This window comes from Macaca fascicularis, chromosome 20 (genome assembly GCF_037993035.2).
Source record: "Macaca fascicularis isolate 582-1 chromosome 20, T2T-MFA8v1.1".
In the NCBI taxonomy this organism is placed as follows: Eukaryota; Metazoa; Chordata; class Mammalia; order Primates; family Cercopithecidae; genus Macaca; species Macaca fascicularis.
This window is the reverse complement of record NC_088394.1, coordinates 27,220,128-27,242,793: the sequence shown is the minus strand read 5'-3', so window position 1 is coordinate 27,242,793 and position 22,666 is coordinate 27,220,128. Positions and strand designations below refer to the sequence as shown.

At 41.8% G+C, this 22,666-nt stretch overlaps 1 protein-coding gene across 7 annotated transcripts in view; it reads left to right on the top strand.

The window, feature by feature from the left end:
- Nucleotides 1–22,666, top strand: part of XPO6 (exportin 6) — a 118,167-nt gene that overhangs the window by 55,953 nt on the left and 39,548 nt on the right. For 4 of the 7 annotated variants that reach the window (XM_074026829.1, XM_045382048.2, XM_005591530.4 and 1 more), the window contains 3 exons: nucleotides 1,789–2,242; nucleotides 5,513–5,639; nucleotides 12,997–13,106. In XM_074026829.1, coding sequence (XP_073882930.1) covers nucleotides 1,789–2,242; nucleotides 5,513–5,639; nucleotides 12,997–13,106 — 691 coding nt within the window. Of the gene's footprint in view, nucleotides 1–1,788; nucleotides 2,243–2,340; nucleotides 2,371–5,025; nucleotides 5,369–5,512; nucleotides 5,640–12,996; nucleotides 13,107–22,666 lie in introns of those variants that run through there. The other 3 variants (XM_074026831.1, XM_074026830.1, XM_074026832.1) reach the window with 2 other exon arrangements.

The following is a 22,666-nucleotide window of genomic DNA, read 5'->3' as shown; positions in this document are numbered from 1 at the left end:
AGCATCTTAGTATTCCTTTAAAAATAGTTTTGAATTTGTGGACCCCCTTCCCCATAATCAACAGCCATTTTAATGTAGATAACCTCTATCTTTTGTTTGGTAATATGCTCTTGTAAGAACTTACTGTTTTGTGTCCATATATTTTAATATGTAAGTGATATAGTGAAACTATCATTCTGTTTCTTTCTTTTAATTCAACTGTATCTTTTTAAGGTCTCTCCAAACTGTTGCCCGTCTATGCCTTAGTCCTCTATCTGCTCACTGTGTGATATGATATCTGCCTCTGCATTCCCTATCTTCTCCCGCCAAGGAGGAGGTCAGACTGCCTCTAGCTCTCCCCTTCATGCACCTCTGCCTGTCCCCTCATGGACCCGTGTGAGGGTTGTGTTGGGAGCATACCAGGAGAATGGTCAGGCGAGAGGATATGTGAATGTTTAGTAGGATTCCAGAGTGCCAGGTCCTCCTCAGAATGGCCCTTCCTCCTGCACCACCTTGTGAAGGTTCCTACGTCCATTCCTTGTACTTGACGTCTGGCATTTGCCAACATTTTTTCCGACTCCTTTTAATTTGCTTTTTCTGATTACTAATGGAATTTGAAATCTCTTCATATGCTTTAGAATTTCTTCTCTGAAAATTGTCTCTCCATATCACCTGTCTGTTTTTGTACTGGGGTTGTTGTGTTTACTGATATGTAGCATTTTAAAAATAGATTTTAGCTTTCAGTCCTTTTCGATGTTAGAAATTGTGAATATCTTCTCACAGTCTGTTGTCCGCCTAGTAACTTTCCCTTAATGTTTTTCGTTGATTAGGAATTCTGTTTTTGTTTTTATTTTTTATTTTTTGAGATGGAGTTTCGCTCTTGTTGCCCAGGCTGGAGTGCAATGGTGTGATCTTAGCTCACTGCAACCTCCACCTTCTGGGTTCAAGCAATTCTTCTGCCTCAGCCTCCCAAGTAGCTGGAATTACAGGCATGCACCACCACGCCTGGCTTACTTTGTATTTTACTAGAGACAGCATTTCACTATGTTGGTTAGGCTGGTCTTGAACTACTGACCTCAGGTAATCCGCCCGCCTCGGCCTCTCAAAGTGCTGGGATTACAGGCATGAACCACTGCACCCAGCCTTGATTAGAAACTCTTAATTTTGATATTATATTCATCAGTATTTTTTGTTAAGGTTTTCATTTGGTGGTTTTAAGGAGTCTGTTTCTCTCTTTTCTTATATTTCAAATACTCTTATATTTTCTTCTGTTAACTTTAAAGTTTTATCTTTGGTTTAAGTCTTTAATTCATTTGGTGCCCAACTTTGTATGTGGTGTTAGGGGTTTTTATTTGTTTATTTATTTAATGGTCATGTATCATGCTTTTCAACAGCGAGGTCATGATTTGGGGGAAGACTAGCAAGAAAAGAAAAACTTGAGTGGATTTGGGGTTTTGCAGCCAGAGAATAATCCCATCTTCTCTTCACTTATGTCTCCTGGGAAACCGCTATTGTACAAATCTCACTAAAACTAAATTTAAGTCAAAACACTAAAGATTATATCCAGATCCCCCTCACTAAGAATCATAATCAGTAATCTTATTTGTACTGTACTGTTAAAATTTCCTAATTAGTGTTTAACTTTGAGCATATAGATTTTATTTTTTAATTTCACAGCTAATTAAACTGATATATTTAATTAGCTGTGAAAAAAAAATATATATATATTTTTTTTTGAAGGAGAATTACTTAAAGTTATTTGTAAGAGATTTGATGCTGGATAGCTTAAAAGCCTTTCCTATTTTTCAGGTGACTTACTGAGTAACCTGTTGCAGAGTCCCAGTTCAGCCAAACTGTTGAATCAGCCAATTCCCATCCTTGATGTGGAGAGTGAGTATATCTGTTCCCTGGCCTTGGAGTGCCTGGCCCATCTCTTCAGTTGGATTCCTCTATCTGCCAGCATCACCCCATCCCTCCTTACCACCATCTTCCACTTTGCGCGATTTGGCTGTGACATCCGTGCCAGAAAGATGGCGTCAGTTAACGGCAGCAGCCAGAACTGTGTCTCGGGTCAGGAGCGCGGCCGGCTTGGGGTCCTGGCCATGTCCTGCATCAATGAACTCATGTCCAAGAACTGTGTGCCTATGGAATTTGAGGAGTATTTACTGCGTATGTTCCAGCAGACTTTCTACCTCCTGCAGAAAATCACCAAGGATAACAATGCCCACACAGTGAAGAGCAGGCTAGAAGAGCTCGATGAGAGGTAATGAAACCAGGCGTGGAGCTGGTGTGCCCCAAGAAAGGGCCCTGACTGTTTACCATGCTGTGCTGCATGGCATCTGTAATCCTCTTTGATTTCAGAATATGGGGCTCCTGGTGAGGAACAGAAAGGTAGGTGTGTGCCAGTAAGTCTGAGATTAGCTGGAAGGGCTTGGGTGGTTAAGGGAAGTGACTGAGTTTGAAAAATGCTTGTGCCTTGTGTAGGTTTGTTGTCTTTTCTCCCCATCCATCTCCTGTCCTCCCTTCTACTCCTCTTGCCCCCTTTTCCTTACTATTTGCTTGCAGGTCTGAGGTGGTGCAGGGACTGAAACTGCTGCTCCTGCGTAGCCAAGAACAGGAGAAGAGGTCCGTGGAGGTACAGGAGTTATAATCGCCCTTTCTCACTTGGTGTCAGTTTTTACTATTTGACTTTTCCCAAGTGAACATCCTGCAGTATACAGGAATTGTTATTATTGTGAGTTTTACATCAATGGAAAGTTTTCATCAAACTATAGGAGGGATGTTAATGTGTGCACAGGTTAATGTAGCACACAACTGTGTTTCTTTGTTATTTTCCTCTCGATGGCGCCTACAATGACCTCCTTTGTTTTTTTAAAAAGCACTCTAAAAGATGATTCTATCATGGTACTCTGAGGCAGGGTTTCATGATTTATGTCTCTTGCAGATGAAGTCATTTATGTATCTTACAACTTTGGTTAACATGATACTACTGCTGTATGAAAACGAGGGAAGTTGGAAACTTATATTATGAACAATCAGATTGACTGTTTAGAGACTTTCAAGCAATAAATTGTATCGAATTAGTAAATATTTACAGATGACATGGCAGCGAAAGTTACTAATATTCTCAGTTTTCCTTAGATTGCCCTGTTATTAAGCTATTTTCTTTCCCTTAGAGTAAATAGCAGAATATAAAGTCAAGTACCTAAAGTTGAAAGTTTTAGTGCTTTTTAAATTGGACAGTTTTGTAACATTTTTCTAAAATTAAAAAGTTGGTATATAAGATTATTTTGGTTTGGGTTATTGTAAAACCGTCATGTTTGCTCTCTATAAGAACACAATCTGATATGGTAATATGTTCTTAAAAATTATTTGGTGATAGCTTTCTACATGAATTCAAAGGCATCATTATTCACTTTCATATTCTTTCTGTTTGTTGTTAAGAAAGCCTGTATTACCTTCATTTTTTTTTTTATGATCTGTGTGTCTCATGTCAATATCTCATATGTTAATTTAAAAATCTAGCTGCTTGTATCAATTATCAAATAGCAGTTGTTTTGACTTTAATCATAATGTAGTCACAGACAACTTTGTTGTGGCTTCCATTTGTGGATGGTATAGAAATGTCATTATGGATTGTCTATGTACTGATGTTACGTGTAACTTTTGTGCTCTTGGTTTTACATTTTAATCCTGTGCTTCCTATTGCCCTGTGAAAGCTGAGAGGTGCCTGGGAGCAGAAAGGTGACATAAGTAATGCTGTGTGCTTGCTTCCTGGCTCTGGGTCCCCTACCACTAATTCTAAACAGCTCAGTCTATTCTCAGTTGTTTAGGAGCTGCTAACCAGATCCTTGGCTTCTCTTTCCCTCTACTGCCTTTCCTTTCCCCCTAACTTTCTACTGTTCATTAGCACCTGTACCAGAAGGTGGGCAAGGGAAAGAAAATGAGGTGAAATAAAATCTGTAGTTTTAGCTACTGAACAGCCTTGTTTGTATTTTTAAAAAATTGGGTTAGATACTAAAGTAAAATTGAGATTGTTCTGTATTTAGCCCATGGCTTTTTTTTTTTTTTTTAAATGGGTAGTAGGGAATTGAGTGCATCTTCCTAAAGAACAGTCAGCTGGCTGGTGACTTTGAATATCCATGTAAAACTGTCATAAGCGAGTGAGGAAGGAGTTCCTACTCTTGAGTATTAGTGATTGATGACACCAGAGAGAAGTGTCTTTGTATGTTCCTGTCTCTAGAAACAGTTGATTTTAGTGCCTTACTGTTTTTCGAGTACTTGGCCCCATGATCCACAGAGACAGCCGTTCTCTTTATCAAAACAAATTAATATGTATTTTTTAAAAAGCTGCAAATAAGCTCGGCCACATAGAGGTCAGGCAGGCAGGCTGGCCACCCTCAGGGAGATAGGTCCCAGGAGCAACATGGGACATGTTATTTCTGGGCCAGTTTTGCTTTTCTGAGTAGTAGTTTTCTCTCCTTTTATTATTTCACGTATCTTTGTTTTGAAAAATAGCTTTTGCAGTAATGAGTTTCAGAATTGCTTTTAGCCGTTATTTCATTTTCAGCTAAGGCCTAGTATGTCTTTACCTTTTTGTGTTGGTCTCTGAAATGTGATTTATGAAAGTATGGCCATCTCATTTTCTAATCACCTTTTGGTATTTAGGGGCTTAAAATGACAGTTTCTGAAATGTGAGAGTGATGATGTGCTGTGTATTTAATAACGGAGATCTCTTATCCTTGCAGCTGTGACCCACACTCCTCTGTGAAATGATTTTGTGAATACAAATGAGTTGGGGATTCACTGTGAAGTGAAAAGAAAGAGCACTGGATTGGGAGTGGATGATAGTCCCGTTCTGCCATGAGTTGGCTGAGTGACTTTGGGCTGGTCACTTTACCTCTCTGGGCTTCATCTGCAAAATGGAAGCATCAGACTAAAGTCCCTGAGGCTTGCCCAGCTCTAATAGCCTTCCTCCCTTATGTTTGAAATCACTTTTAGAGTATTGGGATATGCTGTGTTTAATTAGCACCAGGAACCAAAGGGGGAAAAAATGGCCATTAGGTTGCAAGCCTGAGTACATCTTACCTGGATGCCATGCCATTTGTAGCCTGGTTTTGTTTTTGTGTCTTTAGCACCATTCATTTTAGTATTTTGGCCTCCTGGAAAGAAAACCAGCCTTCTGGACTTGCCAGATTGAAATAATACAGTGATCTGCCCATCAACTTTTTGATTTCCCTTCACTTTAATTGGGTCACAACACAAATGACTTAGTAAATATGAGCGCACTAGATTATAAGAAGCTTTAGCAGACAGTGTCTGAGGATTAAAGTTGCTTTTCTGCTATGTTTCAGGTGGTTAATGGAATGAAGGGTTGCCTGTCCTGTAGGTAATTGTTGCAGGCCTTTATATTTTTAAAAGAAAATATATTACAAATTTGTATAGTTCTGTACTGAAAGAACTTTGGATTGAATTTAAGTTCTAAGGAGGTGGCTGGGTTTCTTATTGTCACCTTTTGTCTTGTCTCGTTTAGCTATATCGAGAAGTTTACCGACTTTCTTCGGCTCTTTGTGAGTGTTCACCTAAGAAGAATCGAGTCTTACTCCCAGTTCCCTGTGGTGGAGTTTTTGACACTTTTGTTCAAGTACACATTTCATCAGGTAAAGCACCAAAGCCATCCTTCCCTTCCAGAGAAAAGGTTTATTACCTTGTTACTTTGAGAAGAAAAAACTTTTTCTTTCAGCTTTATTTTCTAAACATTAATATAATGCTTATTATGTGAAGAGTCACAGGTTTAATCTCCCTAACATCCCTGTGAAGTAGGTTCTATTACCATTGTCATCTCTATTTTGCAGGCAAAGAGTCTGAGGCACAAAGAGTAACTTTGCTTAGAGTCATACAGTTAGTAAGTGGTGGAGCTGGGATCTGAACCCAGAGTCAGGGCTCTTGACCACTATTATGTGAGCAAAGCCAAAGACAGGAAAAGTCTGAAATTAGGGCCTTTAGTTCTATTCTGTAACTGTCATTGAAACCTCCCTCAAGAAGATTATATATAGTGAAGCTCTTGAGAGTTAAGTTTTGGTAGTGTCCAATTTTTTCTCCCCCTCAACAAATGTTTTTTGAGTTCCTATTGTATTCTAGGAGCTAGACATATAACCTTCACAAGCAAAGTGTTTGCCTGCTTTGAGTTTACTTACATTCTAGTGACCCTACTCATTCTAGTATGTGTGTATGTATGTATATATATACACACACACACACACACAAATATATAAAATTATATATGTGGCTTTATTGAGGTATAATTGTATATACCATGAAATTCACTCATTGTAATTGTATAATTCAGTTATGTTCATTGAATTCATAGAGCTGTCCAGGCATCACCACAGTACAATTTTAGATATTTCTATCACATCCTATCCCCTGTACCTGTTGGTGTGTGTTTTTATTTTAGTTTTTAAAGTTTTTGGTAGTGACTGGGTCTTGTTACATTGACGAGGCTGATTTTGAACACCTGGCCTCAAGTGAGCCTCCTGTCTGGGCTTTCTAAAGTGCCGGGATTATAGGTATGAGCTACTGTGCCCAGCCATGTGTTTTTAAAATAAGCTTTTTAAATTAAAGTATGACACACATACAGAAAAGTGCATAAATCTTATGTGTATTAGATGAATTTTCCCCAAATCGACATATGCATGTAACCATCACCTAAGTCAAGAAATAGAATGTTGCCAGCACCCAGGAAATCTCATGTCCTTTCCAAGCACTTCCCCTCTTTTCTCCCCAGAAGTAACCCCAGTCCTGACCTTAATACCACAGACTAATTTTGCCTGTTTTGGAGCTTCTGTGAATGAAAGCACATAATGTATGTTTTATCTGTGTTTTTGTTGGCCATCGTGTTTGTGAGCTTCGCTTGCGTTGTGTGTGGCAGTCGTGTGTTGATTTTCATTGTGCTGTTGTTAAGTCATTGTTTGCAAGTCCACTCCCCTGCTGATTTGGCTGCTTCCAGTGCTTGCTGATCTTGTTTTTTTTTTTGTTTTTTTGAGACGGAGTCTCGCTCTGTCGCCCAGGCTGGAGTGCAGTGGCGTGATCTCGGCTCACTGCAAGCTCCGCCTCCTGGGTTTACGCCATTCTCCTGCCTCAGCCTCCTGAGTAGCTGGGACTACAGGCGCCCGCCACCGCGCCCGGCTAATTTTTTGTATTTTTAGTAGAGGCGGGGTTTCACCGTGGTCTCGATCTCCTGACCTTGTGATCCGCCCGCCTCGGCCTCCCAAAGTGCTGGGATTACAGGCGTGAGCCACCGCGCCCGGCGTGCTTGCTGATCTTGCAGTGAGCATTCTTATACGTGCTTTTGGACGTACACAGGTTACTCTTTTTGTTGGCATGTACCAGGGATGAAACTAACGGGTCGCTGAGGACATTTGATTTTAGAAGTAGTTTTTTTTAAAACCACTAGTGTTGTAGCTTAATGTGGCTAGAGGAGAGACAAGGGTCTAGGCTAGAAGGGTTGTGTATATGACTTGGAGCAGGGGTTTGATGTGAAAGCTGTCCTTTCTCAAGGAAGGTCTTGACATGTGAAACTAGAAGAGTACCCAGTGGTAAAGATGAGCCAGTTCTGGGAGCAGGGGTGGGAAGGCCAAAACTTGAAGAAGCTCAGAGGTGTCACGTAGAGGGGCAAGTGCGTGCAGAGCATGAGGAGAGCCGTGCCGAGCTCACTAGTCCTTGGGAGAACTTGAAGTGGCTGCAGGAAGGTGAGGATGTAGGGGAGAAGCATCAGAGGTGGGACAGTTTTGAGACATCCAGAGGAATTTTAAAGGAGACCATGAAAAAGGAGGATTTGAGAGAATGTTGAGTGAGTGTTAAATAGCGTAACAGAAATGGGGGAGCTGAGGAGCCAGTGCTGAGGCCAGAAACAGGAGGCTTACTTGGGGGAGATGGAATGACAATGTCTTGACATTTCACTCTCTATGTAAAATGGGGTCTTCTAGTGTGTATAGTATAGAAGAAAGTGAAACATCTTTTAAAGTAGGCATGTCTTATGCCTGATTCTTTGGATTGGACCCAAAAGTTTTGTGTTTGAGGTCTGCTTATTTCTATTAGTTCTGTGTCCTTGGAGATACCTTAAATTTACTTAGATTTCAGTTTCCTCACCTAAGAAGATAGACTGCAATGGACATCTTCAGGTCTTTCCCCTTGTTTATTTTTTATGATTCTTTCAATAGACTCCTATGTGTCATCGAATTGAAAATGGTGGTTTTATATATTTATATATTGGGAAAGTAATTGGGGAAAAAGTGTGCCCGTGAAGCCAACCACAAGCTTCTTTCCTCCTCTCTCTACCTGCAATCGTCAGACGAGCTCCTTTCTGCTTTCCTGTCTCCTGTATGAGGACCTTCCTTTCTGGGAGCAGGCTGGCCACCTGTGGGAGTAGCTGTGTGTTTGAGGTCCAGACAGAGTCAGATTCTGAGCACTAGGTAGAGGGACAGGAACCTGAAAAGTATACTGTCCCAGCTTACTGTGGGTAAACCAGGGTAGACAGCCCTTTGCTGGGGAGGTAGAATGGTGAAAAGGTGGCAAGGTGCACTCTAGGACCAAGGCCTGCTTGTAGGGGAGGTCTTTGGAATAAGACTTAAGAATAAGAAATTAAATGATCTCAAGAGACAGCTTTAAGTTCTCATCTGTTCACTAACAAGTATGATCTTACTCTATCATAGCTTTTTAATAAAGCTATGATAGCTTTATTAAACTGTAATGTGGGAAAATGTGTCTTTCTCTCGTCTAGAGGGTTATATGAATATACTTACTATTTTTGTCTGTTGTTTCTAAAATTCACAAATTTTAGTACGGTCATGCGTTGCATCCCTTAATTGACAGGGATGTGTTCTGATGAATGTGTTGTTAGGTGATGTCATCATTGTGTGGACCTCATAGAGTGCACTTATGCAAGCCTAGATGGGAGAGCCCATCACACATGTAGGCTAGGTGGTGCAGGCCACAAACCTGTACAGTGTGTTACTGTGTAGAGTACTACTCTACTATTTGTACTGTGTAGAATACTGTAGGCAGCTGTAACACAAGGGTAGGGATTTGTATCTAAACATAGAAAAGGTAGAATAAAAATACAGGGTTATCTTATTGGGCCACTGTCATACATGCAGTCTATTATTGATGGAAATGTTGTTATATGGTACATGACTGTACTGATAAACATAATTTTGAAGAACAGTCGTAAGACAGAAGATGGTGCTAGTATCTTCTTTAACCATTTCTCCTTTTCTTTTTCTTTTCCTGCATTTTTCTTTGCAGTGCTCAGCAGGTGTCTGCTGCCTTCTGCCTTGCCTTGCTCGCTGAGCCTCTTGGCTATGTATAATCCTATGTCTCTCTGTCTTAATGCTCCTAAGCTTAGTGCATCCTCACCACTCCTTCTTGTTCTTGTGTTTTTCATTTTGCCCGTTCTTCCTGAAACCGTGCCTGAGATGGTATACCCTGTGGGGAAGGGCTGTGGACCAAGAGCCTTAAGATGCACCTTCTTCTTCTTCTTTTTTTTTTTTTTTATTGAGACAGAGTTTTGCTCTTGTCGCCCAGGCTGGAGTGAGATGTAGCGATCTTGACTCACTGCAGCCTCTGCCTCCCGTGTTCAAGCAATTCTCCTGCCTCGGCCTCCTGAGTAACTGGTATTACAGGCATGCGCCACCACGTCTGGCTAATATTTTGTATTTTTAGTAGGGATAGGGTTTCACCATGTTGACTAGGCTGGTCTCGAATTCCTGACCTCAGGTGATCCACCCGACTCAGCCTCTCAGAGTGCTGGGATTACAGGCATGAACCACCATGCCTGGCAAAGATCCACTTTCTAGTTCTGATTTTGTTCCTTAATTGTCTTGTTACCTTGGCAAGACATGACTCGACTTGACTTCTGAGCCTTGAGTTCTTTATCTGTAAAAGAGGAAGATGCAAAATATTTGTCCACTTTCCAGGACTCTTAGGGAGATCACATAGACCAATGCAAATGAAAACTAAACAGCATAAACCACTTGGAAGATAAGAGTGGTGTGATTAGTTTCTTAAAGAAACCTGCCTGGCCGGGCGCGGTGGCTCAAGCCTGTAATCCCAGCACTTTGGGAGGCCGAGACGGGCGGATCACGAGGTCAGGAGATCGAGACCATCCTGGCTAACACGGTGAAACCCCGTCTCTATTAAGAAATACAAAAAAAACTAGTCGGGCGAGGTGGCGGGCACCTGTAGTCCCAGCTACTCGGGAGGCTGAGGCAGGAGAATGGCGTGAACCCGGGAGGCGGAGCTTGCAGTGAGCTGAGATCCGGCCACTGCACTCCAGCCTGGGCTACAGAGTGAGACTCCGTCTCAAAAAAAAAAAAAAAAAAAAAAAAAAGAAACCTGCCTGGATTTTCAGAGATCAGTTAGCCCTGGAATCTGAAAAGTAAATTGGAGTCTAGTTCCATTTAAAAAATGGGTCTGTGAAGGTTTTGAAAAGTTAGGTGACTTCAGAAGTGGAGCCAGCCCATCATCTTGATGACCGGAATGAGCCATGTCCACAGGAACTATCAGAGGCCAGGTCATGGGCATTCTGTGGGCAGGGCACAAGCCCTCACAGTGGGGCCTGCAGGAATGGATGTGAAAGGTGGTGCTTCAGGTTATACAGGGATGTCTGCTCACCTTTCCTCCAGCCTTGAGCATATAGCAAATCCTCAATTCACATGCATGAAGTTTACATGTATAATTATAAAGTATTTTGACGGAGCTATAATACTTGGATTTATGTGGTAGCCTTTCTCAAAGGCTCTTCCTTATGCATCTGATGAACTGTGCTCTTTTGAGGGGGCTGGTGGATAGTTTTGAACCAAGGAGGGATAACCTTGGTGATTGACTTGAGGGAAGCTCAGCAAGTTGAACCCAGGACAAGAAGTGTGTCTCTTGGATGGGTGAGTCTGGTGGCCTGTCCAAGGACTGTTCATATCATTTCTTTCTCCTTTTTTTGAGACAGGGTCTTGCTCTGTTGCCCAGGCTGGAGTGCAGTGGCACGATCTCAGCTCACTGTAACCTGCACCTCCTGGGTTCAAGCGATTTTCCTGCCCTAGCCTCCCTAGTAGCTGGGATCACAGGCATGCATTGCCATGCCTGGCTAATTTTTGTATTTTTAGTAGAGAGAGGGTTTACACTATGTTGGTCAGGGTGGTCTCGAACTCCTGATCTCAAGAGATCGACCCGCCTGGGCCTCCCAAAGTGGTGGAAGTACAGGCGTGAGCCACTCCGTCTGCCTGCCATATCATTTCCATGTGGCTTATTCATTGTTTTTCCTAGTTATTCTCCTGGTTCACTTCATGTCATGAATATTGTCAGTATTGCCAAGTATGAGGTGGAGACAGGACTTGGTCATTTTGTTTTCTGAAGTTGGTCCTGTCTAGTTCCAGAGCTACCCTTTGGGTTGTGAAGTTGGAGTTTGCCTGGCTTTTTAAGTTCCACTTTTTCTTTTCTTTTTTTAATATATTTTAATTTTTTTTTCTAAAATATACACACTGGGCCTCACTATGTTGCCCAGGCCGGTCTCGAAGTCCTGGTCTCAAGCAGTCTACCCACCTTGGCCTCCCTTAATGCTGGAATTACAGGCATGAGCCACCGCACCCAGCCAAGTTACACTTATTCTGTCTCAGACTTCAGCTTAGGTACAGAGAACTCCCACTGGATACCACCACCCAATGTTAGTTATTTCTTGGGCACCTCCATGTATGCCCTTGTAAACGTCTAGATTTCCATGTGGGTCAGCAGTGGAAAGAAACTGATCCAAGAAGGTGATGTTATTGTTTATTTTCATATTTGATCTTGTCACCAAATATGTGGTCCAGTGAGACAGCCACTAGCAAAACCAAAGGAGTCTTTCAGGTAGTGAGCATTTGAGTGGAGATATCAGGGGTTGGAGCCACAGGTTGAACCGGAATGCGTAGGGGAAGGATTGGTGTTGGAGATTGTGTTGCCTGGACTTTGCATGAAATAGAATCTCAGAGCCCCTGAGAAAATTAACTAGTGCAGTGGTCTTCATTGTACTACTAGGATCCTACAAAGACTTCTCACTTTGTTCCTCCACATCAGCACCTGGTTAGAGGTTGCTATTAGCAAGTTTGACACCCCTGCCTTTGCAAATAGGATAATGCCCTGAGGGTCAGACTTAATGAGTTCATTTTCAGTCTGTTCTATAGGAAGACTGCAAGTGTTACTTTCCTTACATTCCAGTGTGTGAACCTGTCAGCTTTGAAGCCACTGAAACTGATTTTTGCTTTCATAATGGTTTGTAGTGGAAAGAGCATTGGCTGGGGGTAAAGGGACCTGTTTTTAACTCTAGCCTTAAACAGCTTACATCTCTGAATCTCAGTTTCTTTCTCTTGAAAATAGATTTAAACTAGATGATCTGTAAGAGCCCTCTCCACCATCTCAGATTTTTTTTTTTTTTTTGGAGACAGAGTCTCACTCTGTTGCCCAGGCTGGAGTGCAGTGGCACTATGTCGGCTCATTACAAGCTCTGCCTCCTGAGTTCACGCCATTCTCCTGTTTCAGCCTCCCGAGTAGCTGGGACTATAGGCGCCCGCCACTATGCCCGGCTAATTTTTTGTATTTGTAATAGAGACGGGGTTTCACTGTGTTAGCTAGGATGGTCTCGATCTCCTGACCTCGTGATCTGCCAGCTTCGGCCTCCCAACATGCTGGGATTACAGGCGTGACAGTCTGAGATTTTAAGATAGATTTTTGCTAGACTTATTTTATAACTCAGCTTATCCTGCACAGTATCTCCCTTATGATGTGTTCCATGGTACTCTTGTCTTGTTAGGTTCGGGAGGGCCCAGTGTTATAGACCGACTAAAATCCACCAGTTTTGATTACCAGGAAACTGGGGAATCTAGGCTTATGGTATCCTCATTCTGCTGGAATTAAACGCCGGCATGTGTGTGTTTCTAAGGAATAGTAGCATTAAATAATTTCATTGTCTGGATTTTTTTTGTACCATAGCCTACTCATGAAGGTTACTTCTCTTGTTTGGATATCTGGACGCTCTTTTTGGACTATCTGACAAGTAAAATTAAAAGTCGTCTTGGAGACAAGGAAGCAGTTCTCAACAGGTAAACTCCTTAAACACTGATAACTAGATACGGTCATTTTGCCAGTTATTCTAGTGGCCTAAGGGACAGCCATGCATCTGGACCTTTTCAGTGAAGCTGAGTCATGTAAGCTGTTTAGGCAATAATGCCATTGAGCATTTCCTTTTTTTTCTCTTTTAAGTATTTTGTTAAGACTTTTTAAAATTTTAAAAGTAATATGTATTACTAATTTTTTATATTTTAATGCGTTTGTGTTAATGTTTTTAATTTTTTAAATAGCCCTTATTTTAGAGATACAAGCTGAAGTATTTATTGGATAAAATGATATGACATCTGGGATTTGCTTAAATAACCCAGTTGGGGGTAGAAGGGAAGTGGGTTGGTGTAGAGAAGAAACAGGCTGCCCATGTGTTGGTGATTGGTGTTGGAGTTAGTTCATAGGAACTTGGGGTTCATTATGTTCTTACTCCATTTGTATGTGTTTGAAAATTTCCTAAATAGATTAATAAATACCTGTTAAGAAAAAGGTGTTCATTTTTAAATCTAGGTGAAGATACAGAAAAATGTAAGGAAGATAAATTATTCATAATTCCACACCCCAGAGATAATTGCTTTTGCACTTTTTATTATATTTTTAAAAAACAGAGAATGGGGAATGGTTTGTTTTTTCCCCCCATATGTTTCTCAAACCCATTTTTCTTGCTTGCAGGAAGAGAGTATATTTCCTGTACAATATGTTCTTTGTGTCACAGGGTGGGGAAAAGAGGAAGGGAAGGTGGAGATTCAGCATGCCAGGAAAATAATGGCAGCATCCATATATGGGGAAAGTAAAAGCGGCAGCTTTTCTTAGCAGAAGCATACCCATCGTAGTCTCAGTAGGTGATTGCATCGCATTCACACAGTGAGCAGGCAGTGATGAAGGAGGCAAAGAAGCTATATTTTACATTGTAGGATCAGAGTAGTTTCCTAATAAAGAAACCTGATTCGTATAATTCGTATATTTACGCTATGAGATTACAAACTAGGTGATCTAGCCCTAGGTACTTTATCATACTTAAAAGAGTGCCTGCAGATTTTACTGTTTGGTTATAGCTCCTACTTCTTTGCACAGTATTTATAAGAGCAATTTCAGATTAGGTGGTCCTTGTGTTGTAAAACCAGTGCATGAGGGAGGTTCTGTCAAGTGGAAGCCATGCGGGGAATCGCACAGACCTATATTTGGATCCTGGTTTTGTAGTTGCTACCTAGGGGTACTTGGATAAGGTACTTAGCCTGTGGAAGCTTCTATTTCCTCATTTGTAAACTGAGGATGAAGATAATAGTTGCTGATACATTAATTGAAATAACGAACTAACATATTTAGAATGCTTGGCACACTGTAAGTGTTCGGCTGGTGGTGGTGTTAGTGAATACTCTTTCCCCATAAATGTACCAAATGGAGGAGGGTGGAGAGGAGAGACTCCACTGCAGAGAAAAGGTTGGACTGGAACTCCAAAGGCTTTTCCATTCCTGAGGTTTTGTGAGTTTTAAAAATTCTAAACAGGACCTAGATGTGATAGTATGTACCTATAGTCCCAGCTACATGGGAGGCTGAGGCAGGAGAATCACTTGAGCCCAGGAGCTCAGAACTGCTGTGTGCAGTGATCACACTGTGGCTGGCCACTGCTCTCCAGGCTGGGAACATAGTGAGACTCTGTGTCTCTTGGTACCAATCACTGGTTCCATTTGCTGAACTCTGTCTCTATTGAAAATTAAATAAATATGCAAATTTCTTTTGAGAATTTTATTTTCCAAGTTTAAACATTTGTTCTTTTGTTCCCAAAGATGGTTTTTGTAATTGTGGAATAAGTTCCAGATTGCTACGGTGTCAGGTTATAGGTAGTACGTTCATATATCAGAAATCGTATTACACACAGGAGATGCTGTTTTTGGTGAAGTTGCCAACTTTAAGTAATTGTGTTTTTGAAATGAGATTCTTGAAGGAAAAGTTACTTGTGCCAAAATATCTTTCTTGCATGCTAAATAGGCATATCTTTTTGGTTCTGGGACTATGCCTAATTTTTCTATATTTAGTGTACATATTCTACATATTCCTTCGTATCTCTCAAGCTTGTTGCGAGAATAAACTGAGGAAATGGTTAATATAAAAATGCTTTTTAAAAAACAGTACAAGGCCGGGCGTGGTGGCTCATACCTGTAATCCCAGCGCTTTAGGAGGCCAAGGTGGGTGGATCACGAGGTCAGGAGTTCAAGACCAGCCTAGCGGAGAAGGTGAAACCCTGTCTCTACTAAAAATACAAAAATTAGCTGGGCGTGGTGGCAGGCACCTGTAATCCCAGCTACTTGGGAGGCTGAGGCAGGAGAGTCTCCTGAACCCTGGTGGCAGAGGTTGCAGAGAGCCAAGATCACGCCCCTGGACTCCAGCCTAGGCGACAGAGTGAGACTGTCTAAAAAAAAAAAAAGAGAAAATATATACTAGCAGATTATTAGTATTAAACACACTTCTGCAGATCATTATACCAATAGAAGGAGCAGTGGTGTAGAGAATTTAAATTCCTTTTTTGCTTTAGGCTAGCTGTGTTTACTTTTGGTCAGGTTATATGCTGATCACATTTCCTCTTGCAAAATGGACGTACTTAATACTTCTCTTGCAGGATGGTTGGGGTTCAAGGAAATCATGTATGTAAAATAGCTGGCACAGCATCTAGATATATTAGGCACTCAGTACGTGGTCATAGTGATGACAAATAGCAAAGAGGAATAATAGAAGATGTTACTGCCTTTCGACTGTGGTTGTGACTGTGGAGATAGGTGGCATGGCCCCTGGACAGTCTAAAGGCCTTTAGCCCATCTGCAGATGTTTACCTGCTTGCCTAGGCATCTGTTATCTAATGTCACAGTTGTCAGTTGTTCTGGCTGACCACTTGAAACAGTGGGATTTTTTTTCATTGATCATGTGATTATCATCCTAAATGTGGCTTTCTAATTTTTTTTTTTTTTTTGAGATGGAGTCTCGCCCTGCCACCCAGGCTGGAGGTGCAGTGGCGCGATCTCGGCTCACTGCAAGCTCTGCCTCCCGGGTTCCCGCCATTCTCCTGCCTCAGCCTCCCGAGTAGCTGGGACTACAGGCGCCTGCCACCTCGCCCGGCTAGTTCTTTTTTGTATTTTTAGTAGAGACGGGGTTTCACCGTGTTAGCCAGGATGGTCTTGATCTCCTGACCTCGTGATCCACCCGTCTTGGCCTCCCAAAGTGCTGGGATTACAGGCTTGAGCCATTGCGCCTGGCTGGAGGCTTTCTAATTTTTCATGATTTATTCTTTTTTAAGTGTAACACATATAATGCCTTTATGCCTTTGAAAAATAAAACAACAGGCCAAGTGCCATGGCTCATTCCTGTAATCCCAGCACTTTGGGAGGCTGAGGCAGGAGGATCACTTGAGGGCAGGAGTTTGGGACCAGCCCGGCCTACATAATGAGACCCTGTCTCTACAAAAACTTAAAAAACAAATTAGCCAGACATGGTAGTGTGCACCTGTAATTCCAGCTCCTTGTGGGTACCTAGGTGGAAGGATCACTTGAGCCCAGGAGTTTGAGACCAGCCTGGACAACATAGCAAGACTCTGTCTGTACAAAAAATAGAAAAAATGGTGCATGCCTGTAGTCACAGCTACTCAGGAGGCTGAGGCAGGAGGACTGCTTGAGCCCAGGAGTTGGAGGCCACGGTGACCTATGATCATGCCATTGCACTCCAGCCTGGCTGACAGACAAAGACTCTGTCTCTAAAATAAAATAACAACAACAACAACAAACCCCTCCAAGTTCCTCTGGTTAATGCTGTTAAATAGTAACCACCATCTGGGGAACTGCATGTCCTATCAGATACCCCCTAGTGGTCTAGGACAGTAGACTACAAAGAACATGTATTAGTCCACTGGGCTGCACAAAGAGAATATTTCAACTTCAGCTTATAATTTTTTCGGTAACCCTTACATTCACCACTCCAGGCTGTGAGAGACTCTTAATATATCAGAGAGATACTGTTTTGCAGGAGCAGCTGCTAAAGAGCACTGGCTTCTGGTGGTGACCGTATTTATGTTAACTAAGAGCATGCACGTGTGATCAAATGTTTGTCAGCTGATAAAATATACCAGAGAGAAGTTGGGATATTCTGGAATCATATTTCAGAAGCAACTAATCTTGCAGGAAGTAGTCAAAAATGTTTTCTTGCTGTCTTAAATGGGAAACGTAGGTGTGGTTAAGTCACAAAGGCAGCACTCGTTTCCTGTCCCTTGTGGTTTAAAGGTCTTGCATCATTCATCACAACAAAGTGGTAAGCATTGTAAGCTACTAATTTAGAAGCACAAATGTACATAGATTTATTTTTGGTCCTAGGAGCTTGGAAATTGGAGCTCTGCATGGTCTCTTGCCTGGTCAGGAGCTTCTTGATGAGAGACGGTGGGGACTTGAGAAAGCCTGAGCCCCAGTGTTAATTGGGTAAATGTTCTGTAGCCATTCCTGCAGAGCGGAATGGCTGATGGGGTAGACGTCCTGATCTCTATTTTGAGGTGGTGGCATGGAAAGGCCCGGATTTTCTTTTCCCTTTCTTTGTTTGTGCTTTTGGATGGTTGTGACTTCCTCACAAATTGTTGAGAAAGTGGAATGAACCAATGAGTGTAAAGTGCCTTGGCTGACAGTAGGTGCTCAGTAAATAAGCATTGGTTCGCCTCCCCTTTCTCTCTCGCTTCCGGCTCTTTGTGCTTGTCAATGTGAGGGGAGTCACCTGTGTAGAAATTTATTTTTACAGGAAGATGAAGAAACCTGAGTATGTGAAGCAACCTAAAGTCATTGTGTCATGTTCTATGAGCCTCTTTGTGACTAGACTTCTGGCAAGTACCGGCCACAAACCAGCGTAGGGATTCCGGTGACATTAGATTGGACTGTAAACAAATGTGAGCGAGCGTGAGAAAAACTGCTCCTTGCTTTTTTGAGTGGGTGAACCTGCTTAATAAAGAGGAAGTGCCAGTGTTACACATAACATTGTGGTGCAATAAAAGGTGTGAACAAGGTTTAGATGAGAGCTCTAGCAGCTTTCTGGTTACTGCTCTTGACTGCCCCACAGGGCAAGTGAATAGAGTTTTAGTTGCTTTATTGAGTTGAAAAAGCTATCCAGGAATATGCTTCAGTCCTTTGTATTTACTTGACTTAGAATTTTGTCTGTTTATCGCCTGTGTGTTTTTCATTCATTTCTTTGTTCATTTGTTCTTTATTCATATATATTTTATTGAGCACCTACTATGTAGTTGCTTTAACATGTATAGTTTTATTTAACTTTTAGAACTTGAGGCCTATAGGCTTATCTCTGTGGTATATATAAGCCTTTAATGCTGTAAATTTCCTTCTAAGCCCTGCTTTAGCTTTATCCCTCAAATTATTTTTTTTTTGAGACGGAGTCTCGGTCTGTCACCAGACTGGAGTGCAGTGGCGCGATCTTGTCTCACTGCAACCTCTGCTTCCTGGGTTCAAGCAGTTCTCTTGCTTCAGCCTCCCGAGTAGCTGGGATTACAGGCATACACCACAATGCCCAGCTAATTTTTGTATTTTTAGTTGAGACGGGGTTTCACCATGTTGGTCAGGCTGGTCTCAATCACGTGACCTCGTGATCTGCCTGCCTTGGCCTCCGAAAGTGCTGGGATTACAGGCGTGAGCCACCATGCCTGGCTGTCCCTCAAGTTTAAATGTTACATTTTAATTTTCATTTGATTTAAACTATTTTCTAATTTCTTTGGAGATTTCCTTTGTTTAGTTTCCAAATATTTGGGGATTTTCCATATACCTTTTTGTTATTGTTTTCTAGTTTAATTTGTACGTATCTTTTTTTTTTTTTTTTGAGATTGGGTTTGAGATTGGGTCTTGCTTTGTTGCCCAGGCTGGAGGAGTGCAATGGTGTGATCTCGGCTCACTGCAACCTCCATCTCCCAGGTTCAAGCGATTCTTCTGCCTCAGCCTCCCAAGTAGCTAGGATTATAGGTGCCCGCCACTACGCCTGGCTAATTTTTGTATTTTTAGTAGAGACAGGGTTTCGCCATGTTGACCAGGCTGGTCTGGAACTCCTGACCTCAGGTGATCTGCCTGCCTTGGCCTCCCAAAGTGCTGGGATTACAGGCGTGAGCCACTGCGCCCAGCCTATACATGTTTTCTTTATCCTACTTGTTTTATCAGTTACTGAGAGAGGGGTGAATTCTCCAAAAATAATTTTGGATTTGTCTGTCTCCTTTTAGTTTGATCAGTTTTTGCTTCATTTATTTTGAGACTCTGTTAGTTGCATACACATTTAGTTTTCTTTTCTAGTGTGTCTATTGAGTGTTGGACCACATTTCTTTATGTGGGTTTTTTTGATGGTTGTTCTGGGTATTATAGTATATATACTTAACTTTTCACAGTCACTTTTTACCACAAGGGTGGTATGGAAACCTTACCACCATATAGATTAGAGTCCTTTAGCCTCTCTTCTTTATATTGAGGTTTTATATATACATACTTGGAAAACCCCACCAATGTTCTAATTTATACACATACCCATCATTCATATTTTATAGCTCTTAAGAAAGAAGTAGTCTATTAGATTTACCCAGACATTGCCATTTCTCTTGCTTTTCCTTCATTCTTGGAGTTCCAGGTTTCTTTCTCATATTGTTTACCTGCTCTATTAGTTAGCTGGGGCCACTATAACAAAATACCACAGGCTGGCCTTAAAGCCTTGAACAACAGAAATGTATTTTCTCATAGTTTTGAGTCTAGAAGTTCCACTTCAAGGTGCTGGCAGATTCTGTTTCTGTGAGCTCTCTGGGTGGCTTGCAGACACCGCCTTCTCTCTGAGTGCTCACGTGGCCTTTCTTGTGTGCACGTGAGGAAAGGGAGGGAGAGAACCCTTGTGTCTCTTCGTCTTCTCATAAGGGCAACAGTCCTATTGGATTAAGGCTCTGCTCTTTGACCTCAGATAACTTGATTACCTTTTTATAGGCCCTGTCTTCCAAGTACAGACACATTGAGGGTTAGGCTTCAATATATGAATGAGTAGTTTTTGGGGAAGAGTCGCACAATTCAGACCTTAGAGGAACCTCATGGAGCATTGTTGTTATAGCTGTTTTAGAGTCATCGATAATTCCTACACCTTTGTCATCTTGAGGTTGGCATCTGTTGATTGTCTTTTCCTTGAGAAGTCGTGTCTCTTTGTGTAGCAAGTAATTTTTTGAATCCTTTTACCTATTTATTCTACCATTATGTATGGTTTCCCTCTCCATCATCATCTTATGGTCAGAGATTGATGCTGGATATGCTACAGACATCACACCCACGATTCAGGCAGCAGAAATGAGAAGTGGGATAGGTTGGGCAAGAGAAGACTTCTTAGAAGTCCCACCCAGTAGCTGCTTTCAGTCTCTCGTTGGCCGCCTCCATGTTCAGGGGAGATGTTGTCTTTGAGTTGGCCCCAATACCCAGTGTTCTCTTGCTGAGGAAGGAGAATGGGTATTGGGCAGGCAACCAGAGTGTCTGTCACAGCCATATACTTTCTCCACCTCCCACATGATACTTGGGGAGATCAATGATCTATGTGCATATTTGCCTGGTTTTTGCTTGTACTTAATTTTCTAAGTGATACGTTTTTTTTTTTTTTTTTGCAGCCAGAGTTGCCAATTGCCAGTTAAGATTTTAGGTCTAATTTAGGGTTACATTTGCATAGAAAGTCTCTAAATTTCCTTTTAGCACAGCAAGACAATTTATAGATGACAAAATTCATCTGTCCTCTGGTCTGAAGTAGATTTTCTTTCCTAGCAGAATTGTGAAAATATTTTGATCTGTCACAGCAATTTGTAGCGTGAAACTTCTGTAACTTTAGAATTTATGTCTTGAACAAAGGCAAAAACGTAAACTCTAGGCCTAAATGTTTGATCTTACCTTTCTATGGAGTTTACTAAGTGGGATTTTGACTTTATTGGGTGAATTTTCCCACAGATGTTGTTAATTTTATTAGTGCCTTTTTCCCTACCAGCATTCTTTCCTGGGCCCTGTTCAGTTGCCAGTCTACTTTAGGGCTGGCGTGTGTTAGATTGTTAAGTCGTTTGCTTACAGTTGGGGAGTCACTGCTGGATATGGTAAGTAAGGAGTGTCTGTCTGTAGTTAAGAAATGAACTGTTGGGAGCTAAACAGTGGGTGCTCATGGACATAGGATGGCAACAGCAGACACTGGAGACTGATAGAAAGGGGAGTGGGGAGGAGGGCAGGGGCTGAAAAGCTATTGGGTACTATGCTCAGTGCCTGGGTGAGGAGATCAGTTGTACCTCATACCTCAGCATCACACAGTATACTGCAGTAACCAGTCTAAACATGTATCCCCTGAATCTAACATAAAAGTTGAAATTATGTTAAAAAATAAGTAAATAAATACAAATGTCAATTTTGGCATAGGTTAAATTCTTAATGTAAAAAAAAAAAAGACACCAAAATCTGAAATGGGACAATCCAGGAGGATTTGTAAGTGGTCTGTAGACTGAGTCTCATCACATGGGCTGTACCTCATGGACTAAATGGACTGTGTTTGGTCTTGGTATTGGATATCTTTTAGCTTTGATTATCATGTTGTCCCAGTACTCAACTGTAGTAGATTGGGTGGTGTATTAGTTAGAGTCCTGTCAGGAAATCAGAAACCATACTTAATTATTTGAACAGAAAATTCAGTGTAGGAAATTGATTAAATAGGTTTCAGAGGGAACACTGAGATAACACGGTTGATAAGTACAGGAAGTGGCTCCACCCCTAAGGCTAGAAGTGCAAAGGCAAGAAGCTGGGGCTTTCAAAATCTGGATGATCAGAGCTTGGGCCCTAAGCAACTAGGGTTCAGATCTCTGAAGAGGCAGCCCCATCCAGCTGCTGCAGGAGTTCAGAGGAGGGACCTTTTCGAACTGGCACCATTCCTTTGAGGAGAGGGTGTTGCCTCTACCTCTGAGGGTGCACGATACTAGTTCTGGGAATGTGGAATGAAGCTGGAAACTGGAACCAGTTGCTGCTGCCAGGTATCTGTTGCTGGGGCAGCACTGCCAGGACAGCAAGCCCACAGGAAGGATACAGTCCTTTTGTCCCTTCTGCCTTCCAGTCTCCCTCCAGTGTCCCTGCTGTAGAACCTGACTGAAACGAAGTGTCCTTTGAGTCTCAGCCCCAGCATTGCAACTGTGGAGAGTAGATTGATGTGGAGAGCTTACTAACCAGCACTGGTGGTTTGCTGTATGAGTGGGAGCAATCCGTTAACTTACCTTAGAAGCATTTCAGGATAGGCGAGTATTTAGGCAACATGATTTGTTCTTGAAAATGAGCAGTTTGTTGGTCTTTGTGGTAGCAGTTGTTGCTTATAACTTGGTATCTTCTGAGTTGGGTTCTTATTACATGTGGGAAATACCAAACCTACCGCTCTGAGTATTTCTTTGAGAAATTATTCTTAGACACAAATCAGAGGGTCACGGTTTCCCCAGGCTCTTTTTAATTTCTAAGTCTTCTTAAAATGGACTAAAGATTAGGTTTTGGGAGTT